This window comes from Epithele typhae (assembly GCF_022376455.1).
Source record: "Epithele typhae strain CBS 203.58 chromosome Unknown BXZ73scaffold_5, whole genome shotgun sequence".
NCBI classification, from domain to species: domain Eukaryota; kingdom Fungi; phylum Basidiomycota; class Agaricomycetes; order Polyporales; family Epitheliaceae; genus Epithele; species Epithele typhae.
The window spans coordinates 990,922-1,007,215 of record NW_025954196.1 but is presented as its reverse complement, the minus strand read 5'-3'; the positions used below and the strand labels follow the sequence as shown (position 1 = coordinate 1,007,215).

The 16,294-nt window shown below is 57.1% G+C and overlaps 4 protein-coding genes across 4 annotated transcripts; 1 reads left to right on the top strand and 3 right to left on the bottom strand.

Annotated features, from left to right (window-relative positions):
- Positions 1-349: 349 nt before the first annotated feature.
- BXZ73DRAFT_41115 (uncharacterized protein) lies at positions 350-4,135 on the top strand (the record flags this gene model as incomplete). The annotated part of the gene is made up of 19 exons (XM_048018708.1): positions 350-535; positions 590-766; positions 825-933; positions 983-1,137; positions 1,195-1,301; positions 1,356-1,533; positions 1,590-1,816; positions 1,869-2,011; positions 2,061-2,120; positions 2,169-2,242; positions 2,292-2,353; positions 2,406-2,532; positions 2,598-2,753; positions 2,812-2,857; positions 2,911-2,964; positions 3,017-3,173; positions 3,231-3,269; positions 3,325-3,924; positions 3,994-4,135. The coding sequence occupies 19 exons, from the start codon at positions 350-352 to the stop codon at positions 4,133-4,135; spliced, it is 2,799 nt and encodes a 932-aa protein (XP_047881708.1).
- Positions 4,136-4,531: 396 nt separating this feature from the next.
- Positions 4,532-9,116, bottom strand: BXZ73DRAFT_88023 (uncharacterized protein; the record flags this gene model as incomplete). Its single annotated transcript, XM_048024803.1, has 14 exons — positions 4,532-5,498; positions 5,550-5,866; positions 5,908-6,181; positions 6,238-6,455; positions 6,508-6,569; positions 6,624-6,645; positions 6,669-6,779; positions 6,833-7,146; positions 7,232-7,541; positions 7,597-7,623; positions 7,672-8,401; positions 8,460-8,574; positions 8,628-8,802; positions 8,865-9,116. 14 exons carry the CDS (start codon positions 9,114-9,116, stop codon positions 4,532-4,534), a joined length of 3,894 nt encoding a protein of 1,297 aa, XP_047881707.1.
- A 1,138-nt stretch (positions 9,117-10,254) lies between these two features.
- Positions 10,255-12,768, bottom strand: BXZ73DRAFT_74704 (uncharacterized protein; the record flags this gene model as incomplete). The annotated part of the gene is made up of 9 exons (XM_048022078.1): positions 10,255-10,405; positions 10,567-10,622; positions 10,727-11,484; positions 11,543-11,810; positions 11,879-12,008; positions 12,070-12,087; positions 12,251-12,294; positions 12,349-12,543; positions 12,604-12,768. The coding sequence occupies 9 exons, from the start codon at positions 12,766-12,768 to the stop codon at positions 10,255-10,257; spliced, it is 1,785 nt and encodes a 594-aa protein (XP_047881706.1).
- Positions 12,769-12,972: 204 nt separating this feature from the next.
- Positions 12,973-15,450, bottom strand: BXZ73DRAFT_97857 (uncharacterized protein; the record flags this gene model as incomplete). The annotated part of the gene is made up of 11 exons (XM_048027514.1): positions 12,973-13,099; positions 13,175-13,425; positions 13,476-13,710; positions 13,774-14,194; positions 14,309-14,364; positions 14,434-14,522; positions 14,579-14,714; positions 14,774-14,851; positions 14,901-14,977; positions 15,031-15,225; positions 15,286-15,450. The coding sequence occupies 11 exons, from the start codon at positions 15,448-15,450 to the stop codon at positions 12,973-12,975; spliced, it is 1,830 nt and encodes a 609-aa protein (XP_047881705.1).
- Between the last annotated feature and the right edge of the window lie 844 nt (positions 15,451-16,294).

Sequence of the window (16,294 nt, the reverse complement as noted above, 5' to 3'; positions counted from 1 at the left end):
CTGTGCAACGGCGTGGAACAAAGGTGCCACCTCCGTCTCTATCGGTGCGTCGCGAGCTTCGCATGAGACAGTCTTGCTGAAGCTGCAAGTAGCGAAGTATTCACCGTGGACGGATATCGTAATCTGACCATTGTTTTGGACGGACGAGTGCGCGGCGAGTCGTCGCGGCCGACGACTGCCAGGACTACACTCGTGACGTAGCACAGAATTGGTCCAGGAAAGCCAGCTGCGATCTAGACGGTGGACATCAGCACCCCGAGAAGGTAGACTTTCCGTGTGCGCGCTCCCCTGCGCTCCTTCCTCCTGCCCGCCACGAGCCGGCTGTATGCGCTCTCTTCTCCCCTTCCCCATGCTGCCCCTCACGCTATGGTCCACGCTCCTTCTTTCTCTCTCTTCGCTCACAGCCGCGCAGCAGACCTTCTTCCCCGCCAGCATCCCGCTCTCCGTCCGCTCGCCATATCTCCAGATCTGGCTCCCGGCCGTGAACGGTAGCACACCTCTCCCGCAATCATGGCCCTACTTCTTCGGACAGCAGGTGCGTCGTCCAGCCACTCTCCTGCATTCCAGCCGCATACAAACGCGCGAGTAGTCGATCATCGGTTGGCTCGGGTTCATTCGGGTCGATGGCGTCGCCTTCAGTTTTCTCGGTGCATCGGCCGTCAGCACCGCGACGGTCACGAATATAGAGGTCACCCCCACGCGCTCCCTCTTCGTCATGACCGCCGGCCCGTTGAACGTCACCGTCACCTTCCTCTCCCCGATCGAGGTTTGTGCTAGTGGCGTACGGAGACTGTGTATGGGCGCTTATTTGTGGCGTTGGGTAGCCCGACGATTGGGTCAAGCAGTCACTCCCCTTTTCGTACGTCGCCGTCGAGTTCACCGCGACCGATGGCAAAGCCCATGATGTCCAGTTGTACTCCGACATTTCTGCCGGTATGTGTTGTACCATGAGACCTCTCACGGCGCTCATCGTTCCGTCCAGAGTTGGTCAGTGGTAATCGCACAGCGAATGTGAACTGGAACCAAGTCACCACGGCCTCTAGTATCTATCATGAGATCGAACTGCAGACCCCTCAGGCGAACGTGGAGATCTTTAATCAAGCCAACGACGCGAAGGTCTACTACGCCATTCACACTGTAAGCCGCAGGATTCAACTTTTTACTGTCATTGTACTGACGGTCGTGCATATACAGGTCCCCGGTGCGACATGGCAAATCGCTCGAGACACTCGTGGGCAGTTCGTGACGAACGGGGCGCTCACGAATACGCGCGATCCAGCGGCCAATGGGCCCATAAGCCCGTGAGACAATGAACCTTCAAACCATCCCGTTCATGGCTCATCGAACGTTCGCAGGGATTTTTATGTGGCGGGGCTCGCAGTGGACCTCGGCAGTGTCCAGTCCAGCAGCAGCCCTGTGGCATGGACCGTGGGCGTCGTCCGAGATCCTGTCGTGCAGTACACCACGTTCTTGGGCGAAGTCCAGAACCGGCGACCATATTTCTTCACCCAGTATTCCGACATCTCGAGCGGGGTAAGTCTGCCAATCCATAACACAAGGATAGAGATTTACCGAAGGACGCCAATCAGATCGATGCAATGACTGGGGGCTATTCAGCAGCCCTAGACAATGCAAAGGCCCTCGATAGCAGCATCCTGGCCGCCGCCAACAACATCTCGCCTCACTATGCCCAGCTGGTCGCTCAGGGCACTCGCCAAATTGTTGGTTCGATGGACATTACCGTCGGGGTGGATTCGCAAAACAAGCCGAACGCCTCAGATGTGCAAATCTTCGTCAAGGACGTGGGCACGAGTCGGTGCGTCGTGCCGATTCTCATGAAACGTTTGTCACTCATCAGGGCACCGCAGGCGCGCCAACCCTGTTGAGAAGCTCTACGCCGCTTGGCCTGGATACCTCTATTTGAATGCTTCTTTCTGCTCGGCGATGTTGCGGCCTCTGCTTGAGTCACAAGACCCACTTACCGGACAGGCTTTCGCCGCGCCCGATCTTGGTACGCAGTGCTGTGACTTCAGTGGTGTCTATGTGCTCATTGGAGGCAGGCTCCAACTTTCCTGTTGCCACTGGGGCTCGCGGTGCGCCGATCGAACAAGGAGTTGAGCGTAAGTCGTTCTGTCTTCACAAGGTTCAGATGACTCACGTTTTTGCAGAGTCTGGAAACATGTTGATTATGATGTACTCGCACGCACGTTTCTCTGGTGATGGTACCCTTCTTGCCCAGCACGTACGTGTTCACATGCTTCATTATATCCAAGTAATCACATCGTTCGCAGTACGCCACAGCAAAGCGCTGGGCTGACTACCTGGTGCAGAACGCGCTTACTCCGGTCTCTCAGTGCGTTTCTCCTTCCCGGTTGGGGTCACCTTGTTGGCTAATGCGTCATCAGGACAACTGCGGACGGCATGTCGAGCTCCAACAACTCTAACCTCGCACTCAAGGGCATTATCGGCATCCAGGCAATGGCAGAGATCAGCCGTACCGTGGGCAATGATGCTGACACCCAGACGTACAGCGTGAGTGTGATTTTGGGTGTGACGCTGCTGCGTGACCCTCATGTAGATTGACGATCTATTGGTAGAATCAAGCCTCGACTCTCATCAACGCCTGGCAGTCACTGGCCGTGATATCGGGAAATGCACGAATTTCCGCGACCTACGGCGATGCAAACTCCTGGTCGCTCGGGTACAACCTGTACGCTGACCTGCTCATGGGCACCAATCTTGTTCCTTCCTCGGTACGTCGCCGCCATCGTGAGTTTTTATTTACATTGTGAACAAAATGGGTTACTCTAGGTCCGTCAAGATCAGACCCAATATCTCAGTGGTCAGTTGAATGCTGGTGAGTGCTCTCGTTGGCTAAATCAACCGTTAGTCAATTGACGCAACTCTTAGCCCCGATGTTTGGCCTGCCTATCGACAGCGCCTCCGGGCAAACCACGAGCATGGGTTAGTACGGCAGAGCTGTACCCGCGGATCCCACTGATAATAGCGCCACCAGCCTGGCTTCTCTTCACTGCGGCGACGCTGACGGACAACGGTGTGCGCGACAAACTCACCGACGGAGCGTACGCGCGCGCGAACAGCAACCTCACGAGGAGTTCATTCATGGACCACTACAACGATGCCAATGGCGCCGTGATTGACGGAACTGCAGGGTACGCCTCTGATTGCTTCTACTGCTTTGGTCTCTAACGCGGCAAACGGGCTTACAGACCTAGCCTCGGTGGCTTGTACTCACACCTTGCGCTGACGTACGTATCGAGCAATATCAAGGAAGGACCCCCAATCGCTGACCTGGACATTCAGTCTGCAGAACAAGTCCATCAGCCTGACGTCCCCTAGCGGCCCAGGCTCCGACCCTAGCAGTTCCGATCCGAACGGCCCGAAGAACAGCAACGAAGATTCATCCACACCCGTTGGCGCCATTGTCGGTGGTGTCGTCGGCGGCATCGTCATCATCGCCATCGCCATCGGCGCTGCCATCTACTACCGCCGCACCCAGAACCGCTACGAGCGCTCTCGCGAGGACCTCGACGGCCCCACCGCCGGGCAGGTGGACCAGCCGTATCCGGTCGGCTACTCCGACGACCCCAACTCCGCCACGTCCGCCACGACCTCCGGATATGCAAACGGGCAAAGGCACGGCCACGTCCCGAGGCTGAACTACGGCACCGTGGGGACCGCGGCCACGGCCGGCGCGGCGGACTCGAACTGGCACCTCGTCGACGCGGACACACCGCCAAGGACGCCGCCCCCGCCCCCGCGGCTGACGAAGGCGCAGGAAGCGGGGCTCGCCCCCGTCACGTACCCGCCCCGCCCCAGCCCGCATCCGAGCGCGCACGACGGGTACCGGCGGGACAGCGTCGGGGAGTCGTCGCACGACCCGTCCGTGTCCGGCTCGCTCGCGTTCTCGCCGCAGGGCCTGATCGGGCGCGGGCGCGGGGAACAGGACGGGGGCTCGGTGTTCAGCGGGAGCCCGTCGGTCGCGCCGTCGAACGCGATGTCGCTGTCGATGACCGAGGTCGTGGCGCTCCGCGGGGAGGTGCAGGACCTCCGGCGGGTGATGCAGGAGATCGCGGTCGAGCGGCGGATGGACGCGCCGCCAGAGTACTCGTGAGCTTGGCGGGCGGATCGGGCGGGGGTCATATATTCATACCCCATGTCCCTGTTGTTTTACGGTATATACATGTTAATCGGACGGTTGCTTGATTTTATTTAGGTACATAGCGTTTTCTTTACCCTTCCGCAACACGATCTTCCGTCATGCCACCACGGCGCCAATACACTGGTATCTGCAAGTGATGTCCACATTCGGTGAGGCGTTTGGGTACTATGCAGCGATGTTGAGCCCATGAGGCTGAGAATGTGACTAGCGCACGCAGTTCAAAGACATACGGTACGCCGGTGTTGACCTTCATCGAATGCCTCTCCGTCTGATAAGAGGCCATTGTGAAAAAGATCAAATACATAAACTACAAGTCTTCGCTGTCCATATGTCCGTCCACCTGGCCGTTCACGAAGGTACCGCATCCACGACACGGCCGCCCCTGTCTGCCGCGATCGCAAGCAGCAGCTGCTCTATCTTCGCCGTGAGCCCCGCGACCTGCGTCTCGAGCGCGCCGAGCCTCGCCTTCGTCTCCCGCTCCTCCTCGACCTTCTCGTCCGCGGCGACGAGCGCGCGGTCGATGCAGCGCACGAGGTTGTGCGACGGGCGGTGCCTGCCCTCGAGGTTCCGCGGCGCGATGTGCGTCTGCACCGCGACGCCCTTCTCGCGCTCGTCGCACTCCATGCAGAGGAACGGCGCCGCGTCGGCTGGGAGATCGCGAGGGTCAGAACGCCGGGCAAGGAGGTAGATGCGATGAGAAGCGTGCTCACTGGGGCAATCGGTGCAGTACCAGCACGGGCGCGCGACGAAGCCGCGCACGATACGCACACGAGTTCTGCGGGCCGCTCTCCACTGAGGGAGCGTCTTTCCCCACGTCCAGGGTGTGCTTGTGTTTGAGCGGCGCAGGCCTGGCGGTGGCGGTGGTAGTCGGCAGTTCAGAGGCGCCCGGCACGCAGGCTCCTCCGCATTCTTCTCGTCGTCCATACCCTCGGGCTCGCCGCTGACGCTCTCGGCTTGCTGCTTCCTTTCGTGGATATCGAACGCGCCCTCTTTCGGAGTAGTTGGCTGCTTCTCCGCGGCGCTCTTCTTCGCGGCTGCCGCGTCTAGTAGCTCGTCCGCGCGCGCCATGCCCGCCTTCGCCGCGCGGAGCACTCGCCCGATCTCGCGATAGTAGTGGATGTTCGCGCGGATCTTCACGAGGTCGTGCGCGGGGAGATGCGGGCCCTTGAGGTCGTCGCGCGCGGCGACCTCGATGCGCTTGCCGACGCACGTGGGCTTGTCGCCGCAGAGGTCGATCGTGGCATCCGTGCCACAGGTGATGCATACCATGCGCGCGCCGTACATGTTTTCCCCGCAGGCGTCGCAGACGACGTCACTATACGAAGCGATGAGCGAGGTCCAGTATACAGAGTGAGAAACGACGTACATGTTCCGATAGTTTGCGCGCTGGCGGTAGTCGCGGAGCACATAGAAGGCCCGTGCCTCCGCGCAGGTCGAACGCCGGTCGAGGAGCTCGAATGTATCGAGGTCGTCCTTCGTGAGCGCGTCGTCGTCCTCTCGGTGCGACAGCATCACGTACTGCTCGCGCCGGTCCCGGCGCTCCTTGATGTACGACCACGAGAAGAGCCGTCGGCGCGCCTCGTCGCGGCCATACGTGAGGGCGTAGGTCCATAGTGCCTTGATCCTGTCACCAGTGAACGCGGAGGGAGGAGGACGTGCGGCGAGAATCTCGGGGGCAACGCGCTTGCAGAGGAAAATGTAGGAAAGGTCGAGTGCGTCATAACCCCAGCCCCCGAGAGCGTCTGACCATCGTCGGAGAGGGTCCCGACGAAGAAGGTCGCCGTGATGCGAGCGGTGTACGTACGTGTGAATGAGTACTCGATGGTCCCGTCATCTGTCGTCTTGTAGCTGCCAGAGACGGTGAACGAACTGCCCTGCGCGCCAATGTCTTTCCCGGAGTACGAGTTGGAGTCGACGGATGCGTGGAAGCAGAAGGTGGTCATTGAGGTTACAGGCCAGCGTTCTTCGCTCCCCGCAAGCATATTCCACCGCCCTAGGCTGCGCACGCGACCACGTCAACGAATATGCAGAGATAAACACTGAGGCGTGCTCACATTGGGCTGACATGGTCATCAGCTGCTGCATCGTGCTCTGTCGGAGCATCTTCCGGGAGTGGACCATAAAGAGAGTCCGCAGCCAGTGGGTAGTTGAGGAGTTTCGCAACATCTAGCTCTGGCAGCGGCTGCGTGTTGTCATACTGGATCTCGCGAAATTCGCGTTCTCGCAGGCCCTCAATGGACCAGAACTTCGAACCGTCATGCCAGTAGTCAAACTGAACTTTCGCATGAGAAAGCAGAACAGAATGACCACGAACAACGACGAACCAGTTCGCCCGCCCAGCTCTTGAACGCCTGGGCAAGGTCCATCTGCTGCTGCTTGAATATTGCTGGACGAACGGAGTCAGACTAAGAATGTAAGTGCATATAGTTTGGCAACGCACCTAGTAGGTTGTTGTACCGCGCCTGGACCGCGTCGAAAACAAAACCATAGTATCGGCGGCGTCGAACAGCTCATCCTTATGGATCACTGTCGTCCTGCAGAGCTGGAAAATTTCCCAGTCCTTGCTGAGCAGCAAATACAGCAGAGGCATGACGAACTATCAGGTTGATATCAGTATCAGAGACGAGTGATAAGACCCCAAATGCATACGCGTTCGATCCTACCGGGCCCCGTGATCAAAGTCAAAGTGTCCATTGCGTCGATATCGTACCGGCATATCTCCAGGCCCTCTCGGAGACGGTGTTCTTCCGAGTCAACATAGCTCTGGAAGCGTTGCTTAAGGCTATCGGGTTGATCGGTGACGACCACCGCAGAGGTCAAAGTTGAGACTTGCTTCCAGACAGTGTGGAGGTAGTCATCAAGGAATTTTCGGTTCGCTTCGAGGACAAACGGGCGAATGTCAAACATCTTTGCACATAGATCAACGATCTTTCCTCGATAATAGCAGGTTGTCGTTTGCCACCCTGGCAGTACGCGTCAGATATAACGGTCGCGACACAGAAGAAATGACGCTACCGATTGCCCAGTAAGCAATCCAGTGAGGAAGACTGCATTCGAATTGAGCATCGATGGACTTCGTTGGGAAGAAGTGGACGTACCTCCATCCCTCCGGCCGTGACGACGTGAAATGGTTGATTTCGGCAATGGTGATATAGCCAGAAGCGTCGTCGTCAAACGCTTCCGATATCGCTTGGAGCCGGTTCACCGTGATCCATTCGAATGCCCAGTGATCTTCGTTGACGATCCGTGCCTTCTTCTCCTCTTCCAGCTTGCCATGCTCGTTCTTCTCCGATTGTTGAGCATAGTAATCCTTGAGTGCGAGCACGAATTGGCGGGCTTTGACATGGCCTGGCCAGCGCTATATCCACACGATCAGTTTGTGAACGGACTGTACAATGCAACCCGAGAGTTACCATATCTTTCCAGATCGTGTGGATGTCCTGCGATTGATAAGATACACGCAATGTGTTCGAACAGAGTACACGTACGGAGTCAATGATCCTGTCATGGGAACCCGCATTTATGACATCAGTCATCGCGTCAATCGCCCGGTCGGTTTCATGGTGGACCATGCCCCGCATTTCCTCCACTAGAGCGCGTTGCTGCATCAAGAACTTGCGCTCGAATTGCTTGAGGTTGTCCACGATGTCCTCCTCGAGGCTCTTCTCGCACTCCTCGCGGAGTGCCTCCAGATCCGCATTCTCGTCTCCGGTGACATGACTGCTGTGCTCCTCCAAGACTTCGCGGTCACGCTTTCCTGCCGCGGACGCCACGGACGGCTTGAAGTGCACGAGCTCTTTAAGCGCCGAGTTGTTACGCACGACGGCTGCAGGACCCCCGCGCTGTTTGACGAGGTCGGCGAGCTCACGCTGCTCCGGGGACACCGCGCGTGTGAAGAACTCGAGGACGATGTCGAGCTTCGCGTCGAGGTCCCGTAGACGACGGTTCGCGTCGTCGATCCCGGCGCCGGTGTGCATGGCGAGCTCGAAGGTGAACTCCTTCCGACGGGCGGAGAACTTGTCAACGTACGCCTTGAGCGCGCCGTCCCACGAGGAGCTCTTGATGACCTTGACTATGAGCTTCTTCTTCGAATAAACGTCGCAAGTGTTAGCGCAGGCTTTGATGTCGTCGGCGGTCTTGATGACGAGACCCTGGAGGCGCGCCTCGATTGTCTTGCCGTCGGGAGCGATGAGGGTTGGACCCTTAATCTCGCCTAGCCTGTACACGGAGGGACGTGGGCATAGCACGCAGAGGATGGTAGGACGGTAGGACGTACTGGAGAAGGACTTCCATCATGTCCTTCATCTCCGAAAACAGTACATCCACTTTTTTGTCATTGTCTCGACGCTTAAGATCCAGGTTGACCACGACTTTAAATGCACCAACAGCGACTATAAAGAGGCAATGAGATATTTGTCTGTGCCGGAGTGAACGAGAAGCGTACCGCCAATAAACGGGTGGATCTGGGCCACCGCGTCCAAGTTCTTGAGGAGCGCGGGAAGTTTGTCAGCGAGAGTGTTGAGGCCCGCACGAACTACTTTCATCGCTTCGCTATCCCCGATAGCGCTGTTCAGAGGTGCTACAATGGTCTGGGCAGATGTGAAGTCGGTTTGAATCAACTGTATGCCAGCCACGAGATTTCCTGTTGGCCCGATGAATGTCAGGATGTAGGATCGTCGACCGTCCCAGACATACCCGAATTGTTCAAGACCTGACGCATGGTGGAACCGACGTACTTCTTACTGCCGGCGATCGCATTTCCGAGAGCTTGTGAGGCTTCAAGCTGGCTTCGAGCGATCCGTGCGTCCTCGTCTTCAGCTATAGATCCAACGAGTTCCACTGCGCCGACCACGGCAATTTGCGGGAGCGCTTTATCATCTCCATTCGGGGGCTCGGAAGGGCTGTCCTTGTGTTTTTTGAAGAGAGAGGGCATATGGGAGAGATTGCGGGGGCTTTGGGGCGTGGACGCTAGACTGGCTATATGCGCCTCGGGGAGATCGATATGCAATCAGTCCAAGCTTGAATTTCATCGCGGTGAATGTGTGAAAGCTCCGAGGATCTCGGAGGACGGCTGCGGGTGGTCGATCCCTCGGCGAGGGGCGGACACATTGGCCGGTGGCTTTGCCATCTGTCCGCGAGAACAAAAGAAGCGCGGTTCTTGAGCGCGTTTAAACCGCAATTGACAGACCGTTGTCTCTTGGCCGGTGAATTTGCAATCAATGGCAGTGCACCTTTGAAGCAGATGGCTCTTGTCCTCAAACGCACACGGCTAGGCGGACGGGGAGGTGATGGTGGTGGTGAGGCAGGACAGAGTGGAAGATGGGAACAAGCTTAAGGTTGAAAGCGACAAGTCGCGGGCGCCAGGGCTGGCGCTGAAGCGCCGGGAGCGTTGCTCGTTCCAGCGATCACGCAATGCCGCCCAAGGACATCTCTTCATTAGGAGTCTTTGGGAGGCGTTGTGCGCACAATATGATGGAAAAGAAGAAGAGCCGCTCAAGAACCTCCGGCCGGGTAGATCGTTCACAGGCACAGACGCTTAGAGCGGGCTGGGGCGCTGGAGGGCGCTGGACACCCGCTCTGAGGAGACCGTACGTGTTCCAGGCTGTTCCAGGTCTTTTGGGCGGATATGGGCGCATCCTTCCTGGCATGTCGCCGACGCAGTCTCCCTTCTTCGGTATCATGAAGAGCGTTCACTCGTTGTGGAGAGCCGGCTGCCACGCCTCCTTGCCCAATGCGCTGGTTCTCGCTCCCGTGCCTCATCGTGGCTTCAATCTCCACAACCCGAGTTCTGCTCGCCCAAGGCTTCCCATGCAAACATGGGCTAGCAGCACGCGGCCTCTCTCTTCATCTTCACCTCTTTTCTGGGAACTTTCCGTACGTGAGATGCAGGGCCTGCGGCGGGCGGTGCGCGAGTTGAACGCGGAGCGGTTCGGGGAGCGGCCGCTCGAGTATTCGAGTAGTGACGGCTTGAGTATTCGCAGGAGCGCATCCCGTTTATCTATGCACGCATTATAATGTTCATTAAAGTCGTCGATGATGAGTGTACTGAAATTACGCAAGGTGGCAGCGCTCTACATCTCGGCGAACAACCCAAGACCTTCCTCGACTTTCGCAACGCACTTGGGGGTCTCGGAGAGCATGGGATGAAACATTGTGATAGCGGGCATCGGCCGCTTGCTGAGCACGTAGTCTACCCCTTCTTTCGCGTCTTCCTTCTTGTGGCTGTAGAAGCAGTGAGCACCGAGACGGGACGTAGACTGGAGAACTTACTAGTCCTTGAAGTGCTTGTCGATATAGTTCGTAGAAGTCGTCCCGCACCAGGTGCAGTCCCATCCCGGATGAGGGGTGGGTAGTTGAAGACGTGCGTCCTGGAGAGCACGCACAGTCGCCGCATGCTCGTCTGCGACACGCCGCCAGTGGCAAACCGCAATCTGAGATACTGTGTGATGGTTCGATCTATCGTGATACATCTAGATCAAATTGTAGGAATCGCAACACTCGTCTGAGTTGCCTGGGGACAACGAAGGCAGCAAGGGTACTCACCGCCGCCTTCCAGTCGAGGACCTCCCACTCGACGACACGGGCACACAGCATACAGTATAGCCGTGCGCCGCAGGCATCCATGTCTGCGACTGTCGCGGTATCGGGGTCAAGCCCGGATGCAGCGACGACCGCACGTCTGGACTCAAGCTGTTCTGCATAGCGAGCTTGAGACGCGGTAAGGTCGACGGCTCGTTCGAAGTGATTGGAGGTTTCATGGTTCATGGTATTGAGGAAATGTTGGGCTTCTTTCGTATAGTCGTCCTTCACCCACTCGAGATTTCTCACCACACAGGGTCGGTGAATAATCGCCTCTTCCCAGCGACAGTGGCGTTCAACTTGAGGGCAGTACAGGACGAATATGGCGAGCTCGATTGCATTGTCAGGGCGCACTGAGTGGTGGCTATCACCGAGCGCTGCCAATGCTCGCTTGACGAGCCCGTCTTTGACTTCTGTAACCCACTGTTCGGTCAACGGCTGCAACAGAGTGAGCAGTACATCTTCTACGCATGGCGCGCCGTCCTGAAAGTGGGAGTCATCTTCGAGGAATGCGCGCAGCTTTGGCATAATGACGTAGTCCGCGAAGCTACCAATAAGCTGGGTACCCGCTCCCGGCGCCCAGCGGGACCGTCGGTAGCGCACGAGTGCACTGTGCAGAACGCCGAAGCGCGGCGCTATCTTGATATTGAACTCTCGGCGCAGATGCTGCCGCTTGAGGTTCTCAAGGCTGTTCACCACTTCATCTTTGATAGCATTCCAACCTTGTGGCGGATCAACGCAAGTAAGTATCCGGAGCTGGAACATGTGATATAAACTTACCTCTCCTGCTGTCCAGCTTCTTCGGTTTATCTACTTCTCGCACGGCTGCGAGGGCCTCTAGCTCGTTGTCATTCAAGATGTCAAGCGCATCACCCCACCCGTCCTCACGCAGCCATTGCTGCACGCTGTGGACACTCCCTCTGAGCTCGGCATTCAATCCAAGTAAACGGTTCACGTACGACTGAAACCGTTCGTTCTTCAAGGCGATCCTTTCATCTCCTTTGTTCTTCTGCTCGCCGGCGTGCCAACGCCTAAGAACAGCCGCGCACTGCGTACGAGAAGACCGTCGCCAGCAGCTTAGAATAGGGATTATTCATAAGAGCAGGTAAGACGTACTTTCCGAGTGTCTCTCATGCGAATACTCCTAACATCGAGAAGCTTACTGATCTTTTTCTCGGACAGACCTTTGCACTGTGTCTCAATGTCCTTGGCCTCGGGTACATGCCACTGAGTTGTGGAACGACGCCTGCAATGGATATAACCCATCATCAAGAATGCCGCGTCAGATACCTCATTCGCGCACTTACTTTGCGGCAACCTCGATACTGGTTATAAAACGAGAAATCCGGCACGGACCTCTAGTACCGTATTGCACTATCGGAAGCGAACTCTCGTAAGCAGTGAAGCTGCAGATACGTGAGTACCGACGCCCTCATGATCAACGAAGCGAGCATACTTCGAGCTCTTGCAATGATTGCAGTACCTCACAAGCGGTCGAAGAGAATCGTGAAGTTCCCCGTCTTACCACAGCCCTGCATAGTTGTCGTCAGATGGGGGTAATCTGGGTGCAACACAGTGGAACGCACGTGGCAATGGTTCGAGAACAGCAGGCTCGCCCACGCAGGTTCCGACATATGCGGGGGAGGGGCAGGGAGGTTCTCTTGACGCGAACGCGCCTCTTTCCAGCACGGCACCGTGCTGGGAGCGAGCAGGAGGCGTCGGAACGCCTTGCTCGCCCGCGACAGGTGCAGCAGGTCCTTGGGGTGGAGGACACTAAAGATCTGAGACGCCGCGGCCCTTCATCGGTGTGCCGTATTTGAGAGACAGAGGGGGGAGCGTACCTCGAAGAGGATGTCTAGGGGCATGTTGGGCATGTCCTTCAGTCCCCCTCGCCGCCCCCGAACGCCGCGACGCGGAGCCGGCGTCGTGTCCTGTGTCCCAGCAGCTTCTGAGGCATCTTCCACAGTTTTGTTCGAGTCGTTCTTCAGCTTTTTCCGAGGAGGCATCTTATCTGACGTCCGAAGAGAGGGGGAATGGGAAGAAGCAAATGACTGGCGTCTCTGACGCGTCGCCAGAAAGTGGCGCGGTCTCGTGACCGTTTATCTTATCAGGTGTGATTTTCTTATGGCAAGACAATGAGTGACAACTTCGAAAAGACATCCAATGACATGCTATATTCTACTTCAACAACGTGAAGAAGGCTATGCCGTTCAGAAATCGATGAAGAACCCAAGTCCATCCTGAACTAACTCCGTGGCCTGCCAATTCTTCGATAGTTTCGGTTTGAACATGGTAATCGCGGGCTTTGGTTCGTAGTCAACAACATAGTCAACTCCTCTGCCACATCGCCCCGGCCGTGCCTAGATCAAGACGTGAGAATCTCTGTGGGGGCCCTGGAGGAAAACGACTCACTCGGCCAGCAGGTGCTTCTTGACCTCAACCAGTGTCATTTGCTCGTCGCGATCATGCCGGGGCCCGGAATCGCGATACGTATGACGGCCGCACCAGGTGCAGGCATGACGGCCAGTGGAAGTAGCGGAAAGGCCCCGCATGTAGGCGTCTTGAAGTTCGCACACCCGTGTTGCCTGTTCGGCCGCAACGGGCTCCCAGTGCGAGGTGTCGTCGTCCAAGGACCTGTGATGCCGAGCCACGTCGTGCAGGATCTGCGACGCGTCAGAATGTGAGAACCTGGACGGCAAATCCTGGCACTCACCGCACCCTCCCAATCGAACACCTCCAGCTTGTCTGGATGGGCGCGGCACAGCTTGCACCGCAGACGGACACCGCAGCCATCCATGTCCGTGAATGTCGCGCGGTCGGGGTTGAGACCGTAGCTCGCGACGATCATTCGCCGACTTGTGACCCCTCGGATGAAGTGAGTGCGGACAGATTCGACGTTGAACGCGTATTCGCACTTCATGCAACCGCTCTCGGAGACGTTGTGGAGGCTTCGTTTCGAACAGCTGTGTCGAAGAAGGTCCTTCCAACGGAATAGTTGTTTCCCGACGCACGTTTTGCACTGGAAGCAGGAAGTCGCGAGCTGCAGAATCTTCACATCTGAGTGTGTTGCTGGGTCTGTACCAAGAGCCTTGTGGACCATGTGTGCAAGGGTACTAGTGGCATGAGCCGCGAGTCGCTTGTGTAGACCTGGTAGTAGCGATGCCACTTCTTGTTCTGTGGCCAGATCACCAGCGTCGAATGAAGGATTCTGCCGCACAAACGAGCAAATCGCGGGAACGGTCGCAAGCTCGAAAAAACCTGGGAAGAATCGGAGACCAGCTTGTGGTGCCCATACCGACTGCTGATATTGCTTGACGATCTTACGCAGACGGATGAGGTTCGATCGAATCCGCTTGTCCTCCTTGTCTCTCAACCTCTTCTCGCGGTGAGGTTCCAATATTTTGATCGCTCTCTTGCGGATCGCCTGCCATTCTGGTGCAGTGATGAGAAAAGAGGCAATCATGGGCAGAACGAGGAGTATTTGTACCTCTCTCATTTTTTAATTTCCCTATGATTCCAACTCCAAAAAGCTGGACAAGAGCGCACCTGGTATTCCATTCGAGGGCGTCGAGATCGTCGCCCCAGCCGTCGTTACGGAGTCGCTGCATTATGCTGAATGGTCATGGTATCAGACAACCGCGATGAAGACAGGAACCTGACAAGGGTCCTACTCATCATATCGTTCGGCTTTTAGAGCGCTCCGCTCAGCTATCTTGGTCAGCTCGACTGCATCCAACCAACTCCGGAGAGCACTTGCATGCTATTCATCGTACCGATATGAGCCATGGGTTGTTGATACAACATATTGTCGCTCACCTCCCGACATTGCACGACGAACGCGATACGCTCAGCGAGGTATTCTTTCTTCTCATCTTCACAGCTCAAATTCGCCCATCGACGCTTGATATGCTCCGCTTCCGCGAGAAGCATCCGATACTTCGGGCCAGACCCGCTGAAATGACCAGAGTCAGCCAGAATCGGGAGACCTTGGACCAGAAACAATATACGTACTCTGTACGGACGGTGTTCACCCACTTGCGGACGGAAAAACGCTCGTCGGGAAGCTGGGAGCGAGCCGCTCGGACGAGACTGGAGGAGATTGGCTTGGAGCGTGCGAGAAGGCCAATCGGAAACGCACCATCGCTCCTCACACTCGGTGCAATATCTTGTGAAGAGCTCTACCAGTACGGGGAACTCTCCAGGCTTTCCGCACGCCTGCGTGTTCGTGTGAATCGCAGTCACGCTGAACGGGGGCGACGACCACTCACGCGACAGCAGGGGGAGAATAGAAGACTAGCAAACGAGGGCTCACTGAGATGCGGGGGTGGGGCTGGAAACCCTTTCACCCGGCACCTCGCGGCCTTCCAGAACGACGCCGCGGCTGGGTCCAGCAAGAGCTGCCGGAACGCCTTGTTGGTACGAGAAAGGTGTAGCAAGTCTTCGGGGTGGAGGAGAGCAAAGACCTGGCACAAGAGAGACATGTTAGAAGGCGATAATCGTAAATGAAAGGCAAGTCAACTCACCTCAAACAGAATGTCCAACGGCATCTTGAGCATATCCTTCAATACGCCCCGAACATTACGGCGTCGTGGGGCAGTCGGAAATGGCTTCGTAGGAGTGAACGTTGTACGTGGGCTGCGCCTCAAAGGAGTGGTTGCATCGACGCGTTGCTTCTTGCGGGGAGGCATGGTGAGGGGTGAGTGACAGACGTACAGGAAGCCTGCGGCAGCGTGCAGTGGGAACGCGACTTGGTCTCGTGATCAGATTATCTAATACTCGGTCCTCACACAGGGGGTTCGAATCCCGCTCGATGCATCCTCACAAGATCCTCCCTCGTGGCTACATTCTACGCCCCCATAATTAGCTATAGGACGTTCTTCCTCACACACAGACATCTCGACGATACAACCTGTCATATATGGCCAATATTTCCATGCGCCAACTGTGACTCGTGCCCGTGCAGTGTATCCGTGACTCCCTGGGTCGACCGTGGTTTCGCGGCCGCGCGAGTGAAGGGGGTGTCTTCGCGCGGGTGTCTCCTCGGAAGGAAAGGCTGGAAATCCACAGCGATGACGCCCCCGGCATGCATGTCCACGATTCCAGCCACTCGAGCTTCACGCCGAAGGTCGTCCACGCTACGGTGCACCCCGCCGCGCAGCGATGTGAGCGCCTGGAAGTGTCTGATGATACCAGCTCGGCAACGACCGCACATCGTCGTACAGGACGATGCGGGCGGAGGGCCCACGTCCACCAAATCTATCTCCTCATTCCCTCATCATGTACATGGTACGTCCCCGAGAAGACCGTCTTACATACACCGCCCCGCCGCGTGGGCGCACGTCATATGGCTCTTGCCCAGTATAAAAAGCGTAAACCCTCACTGCGCATTTGCCGTTCGGACAGGCTGCCGAGACGGCGCCGGGGAGTATAAAGGCGGATTACCCACATAGCACATGAACCCTGTGGCTTATCTACATACCTCGACCCCCACCGCCGCTGAGGCTCGTCTGCGACGGACCAGTTGCTTCCAGC